General features: G+C 33.2%; 1 protein-coding gene across 3 annotated transcripts in view; it reads left to right on the top strand.

Moving 5' to 3' along the window:
• Positions 1-14,533, top strand: part of CNOT4 (CCR4-NOT transcription complex subunit 4) — a 116,305-nt gene that overhangs the window by 36,337 nt on the left and 65,435 nt on the right. For all 3 annotated transcript variants that reach the window (XM_031939119.1, XM_031939117.1, XM_031939118.1), the window contains exon 7: positions 1,319-1,443. In XM_031939119.1, the coding sequence (XP_031794979.1) occupies positions 1,319-1,443 (125 nt within the window). The remainder of the gene's footprint in view (positions 1-1,318; positions 1,444-14,533) is intronic.

The raw sequence follows: 14,533 nt of genomic DNA, 5'->3' as shown, positions 1-14,533 counted from the left end.
TATACCAAATGACTTCAACTAATTTGCTTATTTAAAGCAGTTTTTGAAAACGGTATGTTTTGACCACTGCCTGGTAGTAATAAGATTTAACATGTATTATACGGGCTGCCCCTATTGAGTTATTTTGATAAACAGTCTTCAATAATCATTTAAAGGAAGTATTCCCCCTTGTGAAGGGGGGATTTTCAAAGCTTTTAAACTTTTGGAGTTTGTATCTCTAGAAGCAGTGAATGCTTTATACAGTCAGTCTTAGTTCATCAGAGATTTCTTTATTTAACCATTTTTTGGAAATAGTACAAATATCACTCCAGAAGTGTTTCTTCCTTTTAAAGTATTCTATAACTATATATTAAAGTATTCTATAACTATCATAACAAATTTGAAGAGCTTTTTTTCTTTTATTTCAAGAGGAAATTCAATATTTTATTCTAAATAGAATAGGTAAGAAAATGTGAATGGAAAGTATATATGTATGACCTAAGGGGCTTCAGAATAACAAGTAACATTGCAAAAAATATAGATTTTTTTAAAAAATAGATTATGTAGTCACATAAATATTATTATCTATCTTTAGTTTTTGTTCAACTATTTATTAGAGTATACCATCATCAGGCTGAACAAAAGTAAGCAGTTCTCAACTTTGCACAAAATATTTAAAGTAATCTATATTTCCTACCAATCTGTTATATCTACACATAGTGAAATGAGTACTGTAAATGTTTACTATTTGCTTCTAATTGTCTGAGTTAAGTTCTCTACATATTTTCCCTTTTCCTTGTGCTCTACACCTCCCTATTGCTCTCCCAAGTTTTCTGCTTTCTTGGATAATTTAATCATATTATTTGAGACTTGTTAAAATGTTTTTTCTTTTGGGACTTGGTGACTAAACAGCAGATGAGAAGCAGGTCTATTTGATGAAATTTTACTTCATTTTGCATTACTTTGATGCTACATAATGCTTTTTAATATCAAAAAATGTTAATTAGGCTGTTAGGAAAACAAAGCCAAGCACTGTTTAATCAAAGTTCTTTAAAGTAAGAATAAAATGTATTTTCTGAGTCTTAAAGTTATTATGTAGATAATGAATTGTTTCCAAATAAATTAATATTTCCTTTGTTGTTTCTTTTTGCCATATACCATGTATATTTAAAAGGAAAGAAATTGCCTTAATTTAGAAAGTTTGCCAGTTTGTCTTTGGTTGGAAGAATCCTTTTCATTTGGTATTATTGGTGTCTTTAAGCTTCTAGGAGAGAGATGGAATATTTCATAGCAGCTAATATATGAATGCCATTGCAGTTTTATTTTCTTTTTCCACCAGGCGGGTAAACACCAAGAGTATGAACAGAAGCTACTTCAAGAATTATATAAATTAAACCCCAATTTTCTTCAGTTATCTACGGGTTCCGTTGACAAGAATAAGAACAAAGTGACGCCACTGCAGAGGTATATGCTTAAGTACCTGATTTTTATTCTATGCTTTTTAAGCCACAGTACTTTGTGACAGGCCTAACATTTGTCCTTTCCATGCAGAATTCCTTTACTATTCAAGAAACCTTCCTGATTTGCTGTTTCAAATATCTGATGGTCTTACTACGTCTTGCCACTACAGCCCCTCCCTCTTACTGGCTGGTGTGCAGTATCACCCTCTCTATTAAAAGGAAGATTGGCAGTTGTTCAGAATATGATTAGCACCTAATTGATGCTTTATCCTTTATCCAATCACAAGAAATGAAAATTCTGTGGAAAAGATCGAGTTTTAGCAGGGCAAGTGGAAAACTGTGATAGATGTATTTCTGCATCTATAGAGATTTCTATATATAGATCACAGTTTTCTACTTGCCATATGTGTGTGTGTATCTATATTTTTTATATAAATACACACATATATATCTTTAAAAATTTCAAGGATTTTTTCTTGGGAATCTGTAGAATGTATTCTCCACAGATAGAGATATTGTATTCCAGAACCTCATTTACCTTAATGAAAATATTGTTTTTATCACAGGGTTCTAAGTGGATTTGTATAACTTCAGTGTTTATACAAACCTGTAGCATTTACCATGAATTGGATGACATTCATTTTATTTTGGTGCAAAACACTATGTATAGCTTTAGTCCATCAGAACATAGTATTAATGTGTAAGACCTTTCTTTGGGTTGTACTGTAGCCTGAAATATCTTAAGTTTAAGTAGTCAGGTCTGTATTCTGTTTTAGCAGAGATATCACTTCAAAATTCTGTTACTCTTCATTTTAAATAAGCAACATATCTTGTAATTCAAGGACACTGAGTTTTTTTTTTTTTTCCTTTTATATATACGTTACCAGAATTAAAATTGTTGACATTTCAGTGTCCAATTCTGAAATATAGTTTTATTGCCGAATATATATTAGTATGTGAAAGCCTTTGTTCAGATTTATCTCTGACCAACATACGGGTTATCAGAATACTTTTCTTGTACTTAAAAGTTAGACTATGAAGTCATTGTTAATTTATTATCTTTGGATATTAAAGGTTAATGCAATAGTATCAACCTAGTGTTGTTATGTATTACACATCTCAGGGCAGAGCATACGTACTATATTGTAATTATGAGAAATTTATATTTACATCAAAGATGAATAAAAATAAGTCCTAAGAATAATGAGCTGGATGGATATATTTTTCTCCCTTTGATCCTTTCCTTCTTTTCACCTTCCTCTTCTCCTTCCTTACACTTTTAAAAAATATGTTAAACATATATTATTACTCTTTTATGAATATTGCCATCTGAAGCACTTAGGGCAAGAATGAAATTATGATAAAAAGGTTTTTCCCTTCTAGATGTTTGCCTAATAACTTATATTATTCAAACTATGTATTTCTCGCCTAGAATTTGTGTGCATATTTCTTACATATTGAAAATATAGCTTTGTAGATTGGTACTTAACTACTGACTAGCAATAAGCATAAAATACTTTAAGTAATTAAAAAACGGAATCAGGTGAGTGAATGCTGTCACAATTGTCAGTAAGACTGACAAAATGGATTTTCTTCTGTAGCACTTTCTTCCTTGATGCTGCTTCTAAATGACATCTACTTCTGGCCCAACCTGTGATCATATCAGGACAGGGAAATATCACCGCAGCTTCATGATGTGCCTCTCTTCACTGCTGCCCTGATCCTGTGATCCAGCTGCTGCTGATTGTTCCTGCTATGAATTATCTAAGTTAGGATTCAGGGATATCATCTGTGTGGGAACCCCCACTGTGACAATCTACCATTAGATTTTTTTTTTTTAAATAATTTTATTTTTTTATCCTGAATTTAAAAATCCCCCCCAAAGCATTTCAATATAGACAGCAGAACATGAAAAGAGGATTGTATATGAAACCGTGAATCTCCATTTCATACAGCTTGCTTTTAAAAAAGTATATAATAAATTCCACACGTTACTTTCAAAACTGTCCTGCTTGTCTGTGCTTCCTTCTGAACTTCCTTCTGTTCTCTTCTGTGCATTGTAAAAAATGTTTATAATGACCCGTTTGGGGGAGGGCATCACTGACTACCCTTTTTCCAAAATCCCTTCCTCCAATTAAAAGCTGGGAAAATTAAAAAACAAAACAAAACAAAACAAAAAACCCTTTGTTTAATAAGTAAGCATAATCAAGCAAAATGAATCTACACAGTGGCCTAATACAAAAACATTCTTTCTGTACTTTGTGACTATCACTTTTCTGACAAGAAGAAGGCAACCTACTTCTTCATAAATCCTCTAGAGATAGTTAATTATCGCATTGAACAGAGTTCTCAAGTCTTTTGAAGTTGTTTTTCTTACAATGGTGTTGTCGTTGTGTAAATTGTTTTTGCTTACTTCATTCTGCATCAATTCATACTGCCTAGGATTTGTTGACATCATTGCTTATCATTTCTTTTGATACAAGATTACTCATGACATTTGTTTACTATAATTTGTTCAGTCATTCGTCATTTGATAGGAACTCCATTATAGTCTGGTTCTTCCTTATCTCCTCCCACCCTTCATTCAGGATCAAAGTTTGTTTTATTTGCTTCTGTTCACTCTCAGTATTTTCCTCCTTAACTCTGTTTCCTCATCCCACAGTTATTTCCTTATTAAATTTGATATATTTCTACACCTAATTCTGTGTGTGCGTGCGCGTGTATGTGTGCGCGTGTTTGTGTTATGGAATATGTTCTTATCTGTATATTCAACTTTGTTTCAGATATGTGAAGTCCATTTGATATCTGTTCCTTTCTTCAGTTCATATTTGTATGCTTGTCTTGTTCACCTTAATTATAAAAATTAGCAAGATCTTCCTTTTTGCTCCCTTCTATAATATTATATTTACTCGCACTCCTTTCTTATTCCCTTTTCAAATCCCCAGAATAAAAGCATATCATCCCTTCAGACTTGTGTTTTTCCTGTTTCATTTGCTTATTATTCTTTTCATCTGAATATTAGTATTATATTTTATGGTTTTTGTATATATTTTTTAAAAGTCTTACCCTCAATTCTTGTCTTTTCAGTAGAAGTGCTCGAAAATCTGTTCAAAGTCCCATTTTTTCCCTTGTAAGATTATACTTGGCTTTGTAGGGTAAGTTATTCTTGGTTGCAAACCATTTTGCCTTTTTTGGAATATTGTTCTCCGAGATCTCCTCTGGTTTTTAATAGAAGCTGCTGCGTCTTGTCTGATGCTGACTGCAGATTCCTGGTATTTGAATTGCTTGTTTCTGAGTGCTTTGTAGTAATTTTTTTTTTTTCCTGTTATGGAAGTTTAGGATTTTGGTGGCATTTCTGAATCTTTACTTCTATGAGCCTTTTCAGGAGATTCTTTCTATCTTTACATTATGGTTCTAATAAATCTGTGAAGTTTCACTTACAATTTTTAAAAATATAGTGTCCAGTGATTTGTTTTTTTTTTTAAATCCTGGGTTTTAGGGAATCTAGTGATGTTAACCAATCTCTTCTTGATCTACTTTGTAGGATATTTGTTTTATGATGTCATATCTTTTTTTCCCCAAGTCTTGATTTTGTTCTAAGAATTTTTCTTGCTGTTTCTTGGAGTCATTGATTTCTGTTTGGTCTCTTAGAATATGTTAGAGACAATATTGGTTAAAATTTACCCCAGATAGTTTTCTAAGTTACTTATTCTTTTAACTTTTTTCTTCAGTGCCTTTTTTTTCTTTTTTAAAATCTCATTTTCTTCTTAGTAGTAATGAAGTACTGAGTTTCCTTTGAGTTTCTGCTTTATACTTGCCATCTAGTTAGATTAGCAACCATTTTTTGATATTGAATCACATTTTATTCACTCATCTTAGACTTTTATTTTTGACTGAAACTTTGAGCCAAGGCCAGGTTCCCCCACTCCACTCTCCTGCCCTGGTTTCTGTGCTCTTGTGTAGGGCTTCTGGTATTGATTTCTTTCCTGTTCCTTTTGTCCTTCTTCCTCTTCCCTTCCTTTTTATTCTCCTCTTTCCCTTTAAGAGATCAGCAGTCTCTCTTTGTTTAGGCTTTCATCTTGGGTAAAAGTCCTGCGATTAGGGCTAAGCATTTTCATCTTGGTTGTTGTACACTGGAATTCTTAGCTTTAATATAGTAGATAATTGAATAATTGGAAGAATGAATGAAAGAAATGGATCCATTAGCATTGCTGATAGATAGCCATAACTTATTTATAAGCTGCATGAAAAGGAAATGAATTGCTCAGATTAATTTGGGGTGGGGAGATCCTTTCTTTAATTATCACAGTTTTGATATATTGTATACAGCTCTTACTGTTGGAAAAGTAAAGGAGGAGGAAGAAGAGGGGGAGAAAGACAGACAGATGTGTGGTTTCAATTTAAAAGCTGTTGTAGGAGCAGTTCACAGGTGGCATTAGAGTTGTGAATACAAGCAACCTTTGTTCCCTTGTCATCCTCAGTTGTTGACATATATTTCTTCTGAGTTGCTTTAGTATTTTTCATAATTTACCTTTGTTCTTTGAGTTTGCCATTGAATTTGTTTTGATAAAATAAAAAGAGCAAGAAGAAAAAACAGATTCAGCAAAACCAATTAATATATTGAAATTTTCTCATAATATATACAGTATTCCATATCCTTATACCCTTTTTCAGTAAACTGAAGTATGTGGGTAGGAGAGGCTGCCTTCTCATACTTCTTCTTTTGGGCCCAGCTTATTCTTTGTATTTATGAAACATTCATTGGTTTTATGGTGGGTTTTTTTTTTTCTCCATTTAAATTGTACTCATGTGGTGTTTTTTAGTTGTGCTTACTTACTTTGCATTGATTCATGTTAATTCTTTCTACTCTTGCCTGCTTCAGTCATATTTATTTTTTGTAATAGTATATTTTCTTTTATATTTTGTTTTGGTATGTTGATTTTGAGATGTCTTCAGGATATCCAATTCATGTACTGCAATTTCTTTGGCCATTCCCTAATAATTGGACATCCCTTCTTTGCTATACAAAATGTATCAAGGCATACAAGGTTAAGTGACTTTCCCAGGGTCTCACAGCTAATGTAAATGTTTGAAACCAGATTGGAGATCAGGAAGAAACCTTCCTGACTCCATGTCTAGCTCTCTTTTGACTGCAGTACCTAGTGGCTCCAGACTTTTAGACTCTCTTTTGACACATGGGAGCCACTGGCACAGGACTTCCTAGCATGAAATGTCCACATCCAAGAAGGCACTGTGCTCTCTGAGCAAAATAGAATTGCATTATTTCAAAAGGAATATAAGATGCACAAATTTAGAGACATCTCGGTGTAGATGTTCACATGAACTATTTGTGTCCAACCTGTAGTAGAGCCTTCTAAAGTTGTACTGTTTGATCAATCATAGTTGGACACATTATACCAAATGATATAGGGATCCTGAAATACGGATGCCATTTTTTTTTTTTGGAATCCTCTTTGAGCATGAATGACAACCAACCATAAAATACACTGTTTTAAATGTTTTGGTGTGTATGTTGCTGCCACTGCCACCTTCCTTCTCCTTCTTTTAAATAAAACAACTTTACTAATAAACATGTTAGTATACTTGTCTTTCCACTCTCTTTCAGTATTTACTATTTCCGTCTTTTGTCATTTTTACCAATTTGCTGTCCTTTGTTATCCTACTATACCTTATGCTTCTGTTAAATCATATCCGTCATTCCTACTCTTTGATTCCTTGCTCCATTCCATTAGTCGTATTCTATGTCTTTCCCTCATTTTCTGACTTTAAAAATCCTACCTATTATTAAAGATTTCAGTCACATACCACCCTTTATGCAACTTTTCCTTGAACTTCCTGGGCCAGAAATCTTTCCTTCCTGATACTTTCTGGTTTGTGTTGTTGGGGATAGAGGAATGAGTAGTTATGAAACACTTTTCCAAAGGGGGAAAAATGAACACATGAAGCATGGATGAAAGAAAAGAATGAATCATTGAATTCAGGTTTTTCAGCTTGAGTGGTTGAGGTATATATATATATATATATACTGGATCCATACAGAGTTGATACATGATAAACCTTATATGAGAAGGATCTGGGGAACCAGAAAAGGTCCTGCAGAAGATGGTCTTGATAAGTACTTAAAATTAAATTAGCATCATGGATAATGGTTTAAAGATAAATGTTTCTTCTTCTGAATTTCATAAATTGAGAAAAACAAAGGGGGAAAATTTTCTTGTAATATATAACTGTAGTCAAGGAAAACAAATACACAAAGTATCCATTTTCTAAAAATATATGTTCCTACATCTTTTGTTAGTCACCTGTCAGAACGTAGGTCAGATGCTTTCAGTATAGATGGGACATCTGTGGAGATATAGTTGGTCATTGCTTTGATCAGAGTTGTTAAATCTTTCAGAGTTGTTCTTTATGTTTGTTGTGTCTTTGTACGTGTTGTTCTACTGAATCTATTTTTCCCTGGATCTGTTATTACCTGGGATTCTCTGAAAATAAACATTTCTCTGAAATAATTTCTTTTATAATTTCTTACAGTACCATAATCCATTCTGTTAATTTATTTGACATTCCTTAATTCAGGATCAGTAAGTTTTTTTTTTTTTGTGACTGTTCCCTTCCCAATACTATTCTCTTTTTCAACTCTTTTCCTTTTTATCCCAATTGTTGTTGAGTTTAAACTGCATATATGTGAGTTGAATTTCCTTTGTCATCATTTGATGCCCATACTGCATATTCATTACTTCATTTACCTATACTTTCTTGTACCCCTTTTATGAGAAACAGAAAATTTTACTCCTTCTTCCTCCTTTCTAGGTTAATGTATTTTGCCTCTTCTCCTCCCCTTTCAGTTCTTCAAATCCTCAAACAGTAAATTAATCCTTTCTCAGAGCCTGCTTGTCTTATTTACTCTCTCAGTATGCTTTTAAGATTTGAACACTCCGAAAAAACTCTATTATCACATAGGTTCTTCCAAATAAGTTTTACTTTCTGGGTTTCTGTTTCCATTTCAAAGTTCCTTCTCAGCTCTGGTGGTATTTTGTTTTTTTGAATCAGAAAGGCTTGAAACTCCTTTTTTACATTGATGATCCACTAGTCCCTTCTCCCTTCCAGGATTATATTCAGCTTTGTAGGATATAATTGTAAGACTGTATTTTTTGCTTTTTGGACTATTTTATTTCAAGTACTCTCTCTCCCTCTCTTCTTCCTTCTCTCTTTCTCTCCGCCTCAGATGTTGCCAGGTTTTGTATTCCAGACTATTTCCTTATATATGAACTACTTCTTTCTGGATGCTTGCAGAACTTTTTTCTTTGACATGGGAGCTCAGGATTTTAGCCATGACATTCTTGGAACTTTTCCTTTTGGAATTCCTTTTTTTCAGGTGATCAATATATACTTCCTAGTTTTATTTTGTCCTCTGGTTTTATAGATCTGGACAGTTTTACTTAGAATGTTTTGAAATATAATGTACAGCCTCCTTTCCCCTTCCTTTCCTCTCTCCTCCCCTTCCCTCCAGGTTTTATTTATGTATTTATTTATTTATTGCACTTAGGCAGTTGGGGTTAGGTGACTTGACCAGAGTCACACAGCTAGGAAGTGCTAAGTATCTGAGGTCAGATTTGAACTCAGGTCCTCCTGACTTCAGGGCTAGTGCTCTATCTACTACACCACTTAGTTGCCTTCCAAGGTTTTTTAGGAACTAGAATTTTAAAATAAAATCAAACCAATAAAAGTTGATTTTTCAAAAGAGAATAATAGCATTGATTTAAAAAAATATATACCATCAGTAAGACTTTACCTAATTTTCAAATGTGCTGATCAAAGCCAAAATCCCCCTCCTTTTCCTTTCCTTCCCCCCAAAAAAAATTCAGAAATTTTTTAAAAAGAAGGATTTGTAACTTGTCGAGAAGAAATAAAAAAAAATTATCATAAATAACTATTCCCATTTCAGTTGGAAGAGCAGGGGATGATTCTATTTGAGAAATTGTACAGATCTATTAATAATCCCAAACTCCTCCATGAAACAAAGGCCATTTTTAACACTATTCTTTCATTAATTTTATATAAATATGAATCATGAAAGTTTCAAGTCACCCAAGGGTAATGGAGAAATTCATGGGGTTTTTAAGCTGCAGCATTTTTAAAGGAAGAATTGCACAAGAGAAGCAGTGTTAAAGATGTCATCAACCAAATATAGGAACTGAAAAACAATTGGGTCAGTCATACATCAAAGAAGAAGAGATAACCAAAGCTCTTATGTTGCATTGTGTAATATCAGCAGATCTAGGAGAAGATCTCTGGTACATTGGATTAGATTTGGGACACTTTATTGTGGGGGACACTTGGAAGGACAGACAAAAATTGTAGAAGACAAGAAGTCATGGATGGATTGCATCAAGGTTCTACCACAACTGTGGCATTACAGATACAGTGAAATATTATACACAGTTATGGGACAATAAAACTGGGAAAAGATAAATTGCTCTTAAGACTATCTTCAAATTAACAAAATAGCTCTAAGAACCTGAAAAAGAGAAATTAAACAAGTCATATATGAACTTATGTGGAAAAAAAAAATCCACAAAAAACCCAACTCGGGTCCGAAAGATTTACAAATGAATTGTCAAGCATTTAAAAAACAAGCAATTCTCATACAACACAACCTTTTAAGAATTATAGAATATTTTCTCTTTGTGAATGATTGTCAGAAAACCCTAGAGAACCAATATTATTAATAAGCTATTTACAGTATATGAAGTATATTCTCCAAAATCGCTAGCACTTTTTTTTAATTAGAAAGAAGAGCTAAAAAGAGAGAAATAGAGCAAATGACAAAATTCATCATTCTACATGGGAATTAATCTGCCAAGATACACACAGAACATTTTCACAGCATGAAAGGAAGATCTTCATTACATAGGTGACATTCAATGATTATGATAAGTTTTTCTAATAAAAATGGGTTTGCTATCCAAATTGATCTATGAATTTAGTCTATTCTAGTCGAGTACAAAGGGGGATACTCTGTTGGATTACACAAAGTGATGACAAAATTCATATAGATAAACCAAGTCCCAAGAATGCCAAGGAAAATAATGTTTGGTTGAGTTGGTGGGAAGATAGGAACGAAGAAAAATGTTATTACCAGATCTCCAACTCTCTTTATAAAGATGCTTTTATCAAAATTAACTGAATGCATAAAAAATATAAAATTGACAGCAGAGCAGAGAATAATTAGAAGGAAATGTATGTGTAAATCAAGTCTTTCTAAATCTAAGAACAAAGAACTAGATTAATAAACAGTATTCAACCAGATAGCATTTTGATGGAAATTGAGTTTAAAACAGCATCTTAAATCTGATTCCAAATTAAATTCTAAATGAATAAATTCTTTGCATGGGTGGTGGTGCATACCCTCTCTGCCCCCCCCACCTCACCCACCCATTTTCATCTTTGTAAATTCATTTAGTAGGGATATTGTAAAGAGAGAAACTATTCAAGAGCAAATCGAACTTTGATTTTTATCCAACTATTTTAGAATAAAATTGGGAAATTTTCAATAATTTTTACAAAATTCTTTATAGCCTTTAGGAAAGTATTCTTTGTTGCATTATTTTTAAGTAAATTTAGTCTTTATTGATTGGGGAATAGTAAACTAATTGTAGTATGTGAGTGTAATGAACTAGTACTAAGGAACATTGAATGTGAAGATTCCCCCCCCCCCCCCCAAAAAAAAAAAAAAGTAGAAAGGTGTTGGATTTGGGTACAATATGAACAAAGCATATCAAATAGACATAAAGCATCAGACATTTCCAAATTGGATAGTATTGCTTTTCAGAATATCTGTCCAAGGAATTAAGCAAGGCAACTTTACCAATGGCACATGAATATACTTGTTTTCCTAAAGATTCAAATAGATCATTACTAAGGAAGTAGTAGAAAGGATTACATAAGATAAGATGAACAATTTTTATTAGTAAAATTAGAAGGGAAACAGAAAATGGAGAAAAATTTTTGCAGCTAGGTTTTTTGATAAAAGGTCTGACGACCAAGGTATATAACTTTTAGGAAAGGAGTATCTTAAGTGGTCAAAAGATAGAGGCAATTTTTAAAAGGGAAAAGAAATTGAAGCTTTTAACAGTCATGACAAAATATATTCTAAGCTACTAATAGAGAAATGCAGATTAAAGTTAACTTTTAGGTTTTTCCTGATAGCTATCAAACTGGCAAAGTGATAAAAAGAAGAAAGCTATATGTTGGAAGTAGGGTTTGTGGGGGTGGGGAAAGATATTTTAGGGCTCTGGTACTGGTGATGTTCTTGCTTAAACTTGGACAGTTATTCTGAAAAGCAATTTGGAACAATGCCCGGAAAATTACCAAACTCTGCATATTCTTTTTGCCCTAATTATATGACCACTATACCCCCTGAGAAACCAAAAAGAGGAAAAAAGTTTGTGCAAAAAATATTACAGCAACTCTTTTTGTGGTAGCCAAAAATTGGAATCTAGGGGAAGGGGGAGAGGTAAATAAAATATGGTTTATAAAGGTAGTGAGATATTGTGGTGCTATATAAAATGGGCAGTTTCAGAGGAAATTAGGACGTTTTCTGAGTGCTGATATAGAATGGAGTTAGCAGGACGAGAAGAACAATTTATACCCTGGATAATTTTGAAAGATTTTAGAGCTCTGAGCAACACAGCAAATAATGAATCCAAAAGAATGAAGAAGAAAGCACTCTACTCATTGTCTGGCAGAGAGGTGACAACTTAAAAAGCAAGAAGGGACATAGTTTTGCCTATGATGAATGTGTGTGAATAGGAGTGTAGGAGTGAGGTGGGAGGGAAGGGAAAGAGGAGGGGGGAAAAGAGGGGTGTGTGTGTGTGTGTGTAAAACACACTGCAGCTGATATTGAAAACTTCATTTTTCAGGGATTTTATTTTAAATTTACTTTGGGAGGATATTGGAGTTGAGATTAATTTTTAAAAGCTTGTTTAAAACAGTTAAAAATAAATGAAGATAATTTGAAACAACAAAATTCAGATTAAAAACACAGTTGTTGGTATTAAGTTACAGAAACATACATTTATCCTTCTTAACAAATGGAAATCTATCAAATGTAAAGTGCCAGGTAATTAAATACTATCACTCTTAGGTTTTTTTATTTTTTTATTTTTTAACTCTATGGAGTTTATACATTGTGAGGAATTCAGTTTGGAATATGTGGAAGCTTTTGTGCAGCTCTTTAAAAAAGAAAACTTGTTCTTTTGTCCAAGTGAACTACGTCCAAATTATTCACATGGTCTATTCTAGTTATCTCAAGAAAGAAGAGGAGGTTAGTTTAACATGACTTCTTTTTAACAAAGTTATGCTGGCTGTTAGTAATATGTTTCCTCTTTAGTATGTTTCAGAAATTTTCCAGAAATAAAAACCAAGCTTACCTTGTATATGGTTTTTAGACTCCACCCTTTTCGTCTTCTTTTCTTTTTTGGGGGGAGGTGGATTGGAGGGAAAAGGAAGGCTGGAAAGTCCTTTCTAAGGACTTTCTAAGGACTAAGTCTTCCCTAAGATTGTTAAAAGTAACATTTATTGTGGAATCTTTCCTGTTTTTTATCTACAGTCAGAAACTTAGCATTTATGTATATGCCAGCTCTTTTATGCACCTGGTGAGAAAAATGACATCAATTAAGAGCACTTATTTACTTATTTTGGATTTCAACTTCCCATTAATCATTTTTTGTTGCATCTTGCAGTCCACAAATTATGTCTTGTTTTACCTTGTCTTTTTCTTTTCTTTTCTTTCTTTCTTTTTTTAACCTATTTGCCTCTAATATCCTTTCCTTTGCTCTTTCATTCCAATCTAACTGAAGAATTCTTTTGTACTTTGAATTCATTGCAAGCTACAGTTTATTTTAGGCCATGATATCCCTTCATCTCTCCCTGAGACTGTAACAATCAAATATATCAAACATTTTCATGTTACTCATTTTGTACAAGAGTCAAATAAAAAAGAAAGTGAAAAATAGTATATTTCAATTTGTATTAAATCAATATTAGTTTCTTTTCTGGAGATGGATAGTATGCTTCACTTCAGTCTTTGGGGATTGTTTTGGTTGCTGAGAATAGCTAAGTCAGTCACAGTTCTTCATAGTATACCTCAAAACTTTCTTATTTCGTCACTAACTCCCATGGATTAAACTATTATCTCTATGCAGATATGCGTGTGTGTGTGTGTGTATACATACACACACACACACACATATTCATTTATTTATAATGGCCAATGGAACATTTTGAATATTTCAAATAGACATTGCTGAATCTCCATGTCCAAAACAGCTTATTACCTTTCTTGTCTCTCCCACCCTCCAGAAACCTCCCTTACTACTCTCCTTTGATGTCCCTGTTACTGTCAAGAGGATTACCATCCTTTCAGTTTCTAATCTTTGGCACAATATATTCAGTCACTAGTTAAATCTCCTAATTTCTTTTTCCCCAGTATCTCTTCAAATATGCCTTTTTCCCCTTACAACCACCATCCTAGTTCATGTTCCTCATCACCTTTCATCTGAATTTGTTGCAATAATTTGCTAATTGATCTCCTTCCTTAATATATGTGTATGCTCCAGTCTCTCTTGTATTGAGCTTCCAAAACGATTTCCTAAAGCATGTCTGACCATGTCTATCTTCTTTTTTCTTTCCAGACTCTAAACTGACCCCACCAACCCCCTTATTGTCTTCAATATTTGACATCTAATTTTTTTCCTAAGCTGGCATCTTCCGGCCATTCCAGTCTTCTCATATTCTGCTGAACTTTTTCATCTGGGATCTGGCTCCTTGGACTTCCTGGCTATTCTAAGCCTTTGCTGTACTGGCTCTTCTCCATGGCTGGAATCCTTTCCTTTCTAACCTCAACACTTAGGTTACCTTCCATCTGCTTTATATTAATCTTGTGTATTTTGATTGAAGCATATTGTTTTCCCCATTAGATTGTAAGCTTGAAGGAAGGAATTTTTTATTTTTATTTGCTTTTCTTTTATATCCCCAGCAGTTAACATAGTGCCTAATATTTACTATGCTCT

This window comes from Sarcophilus harrisii, chromosome 5 (genome assembly GCF_902635505.1).
Source record: "Sarcophilus harrisii chromosome 5, mSarHar1.11, whole genome shotgun sequence".
NCBI classification, from domain to species: Eukaryota; Metazoa; Chordata; class Mammalia; order Dasyuromorphia; family Dasyuridae; genus Sarcophilus; species Sarcophilus harrisii.
The sequence above is the reverse complement of the archived record's forward strand: the minus strand, read 5'-3'. Positions and strand labels throughout refer to the sequence as shown.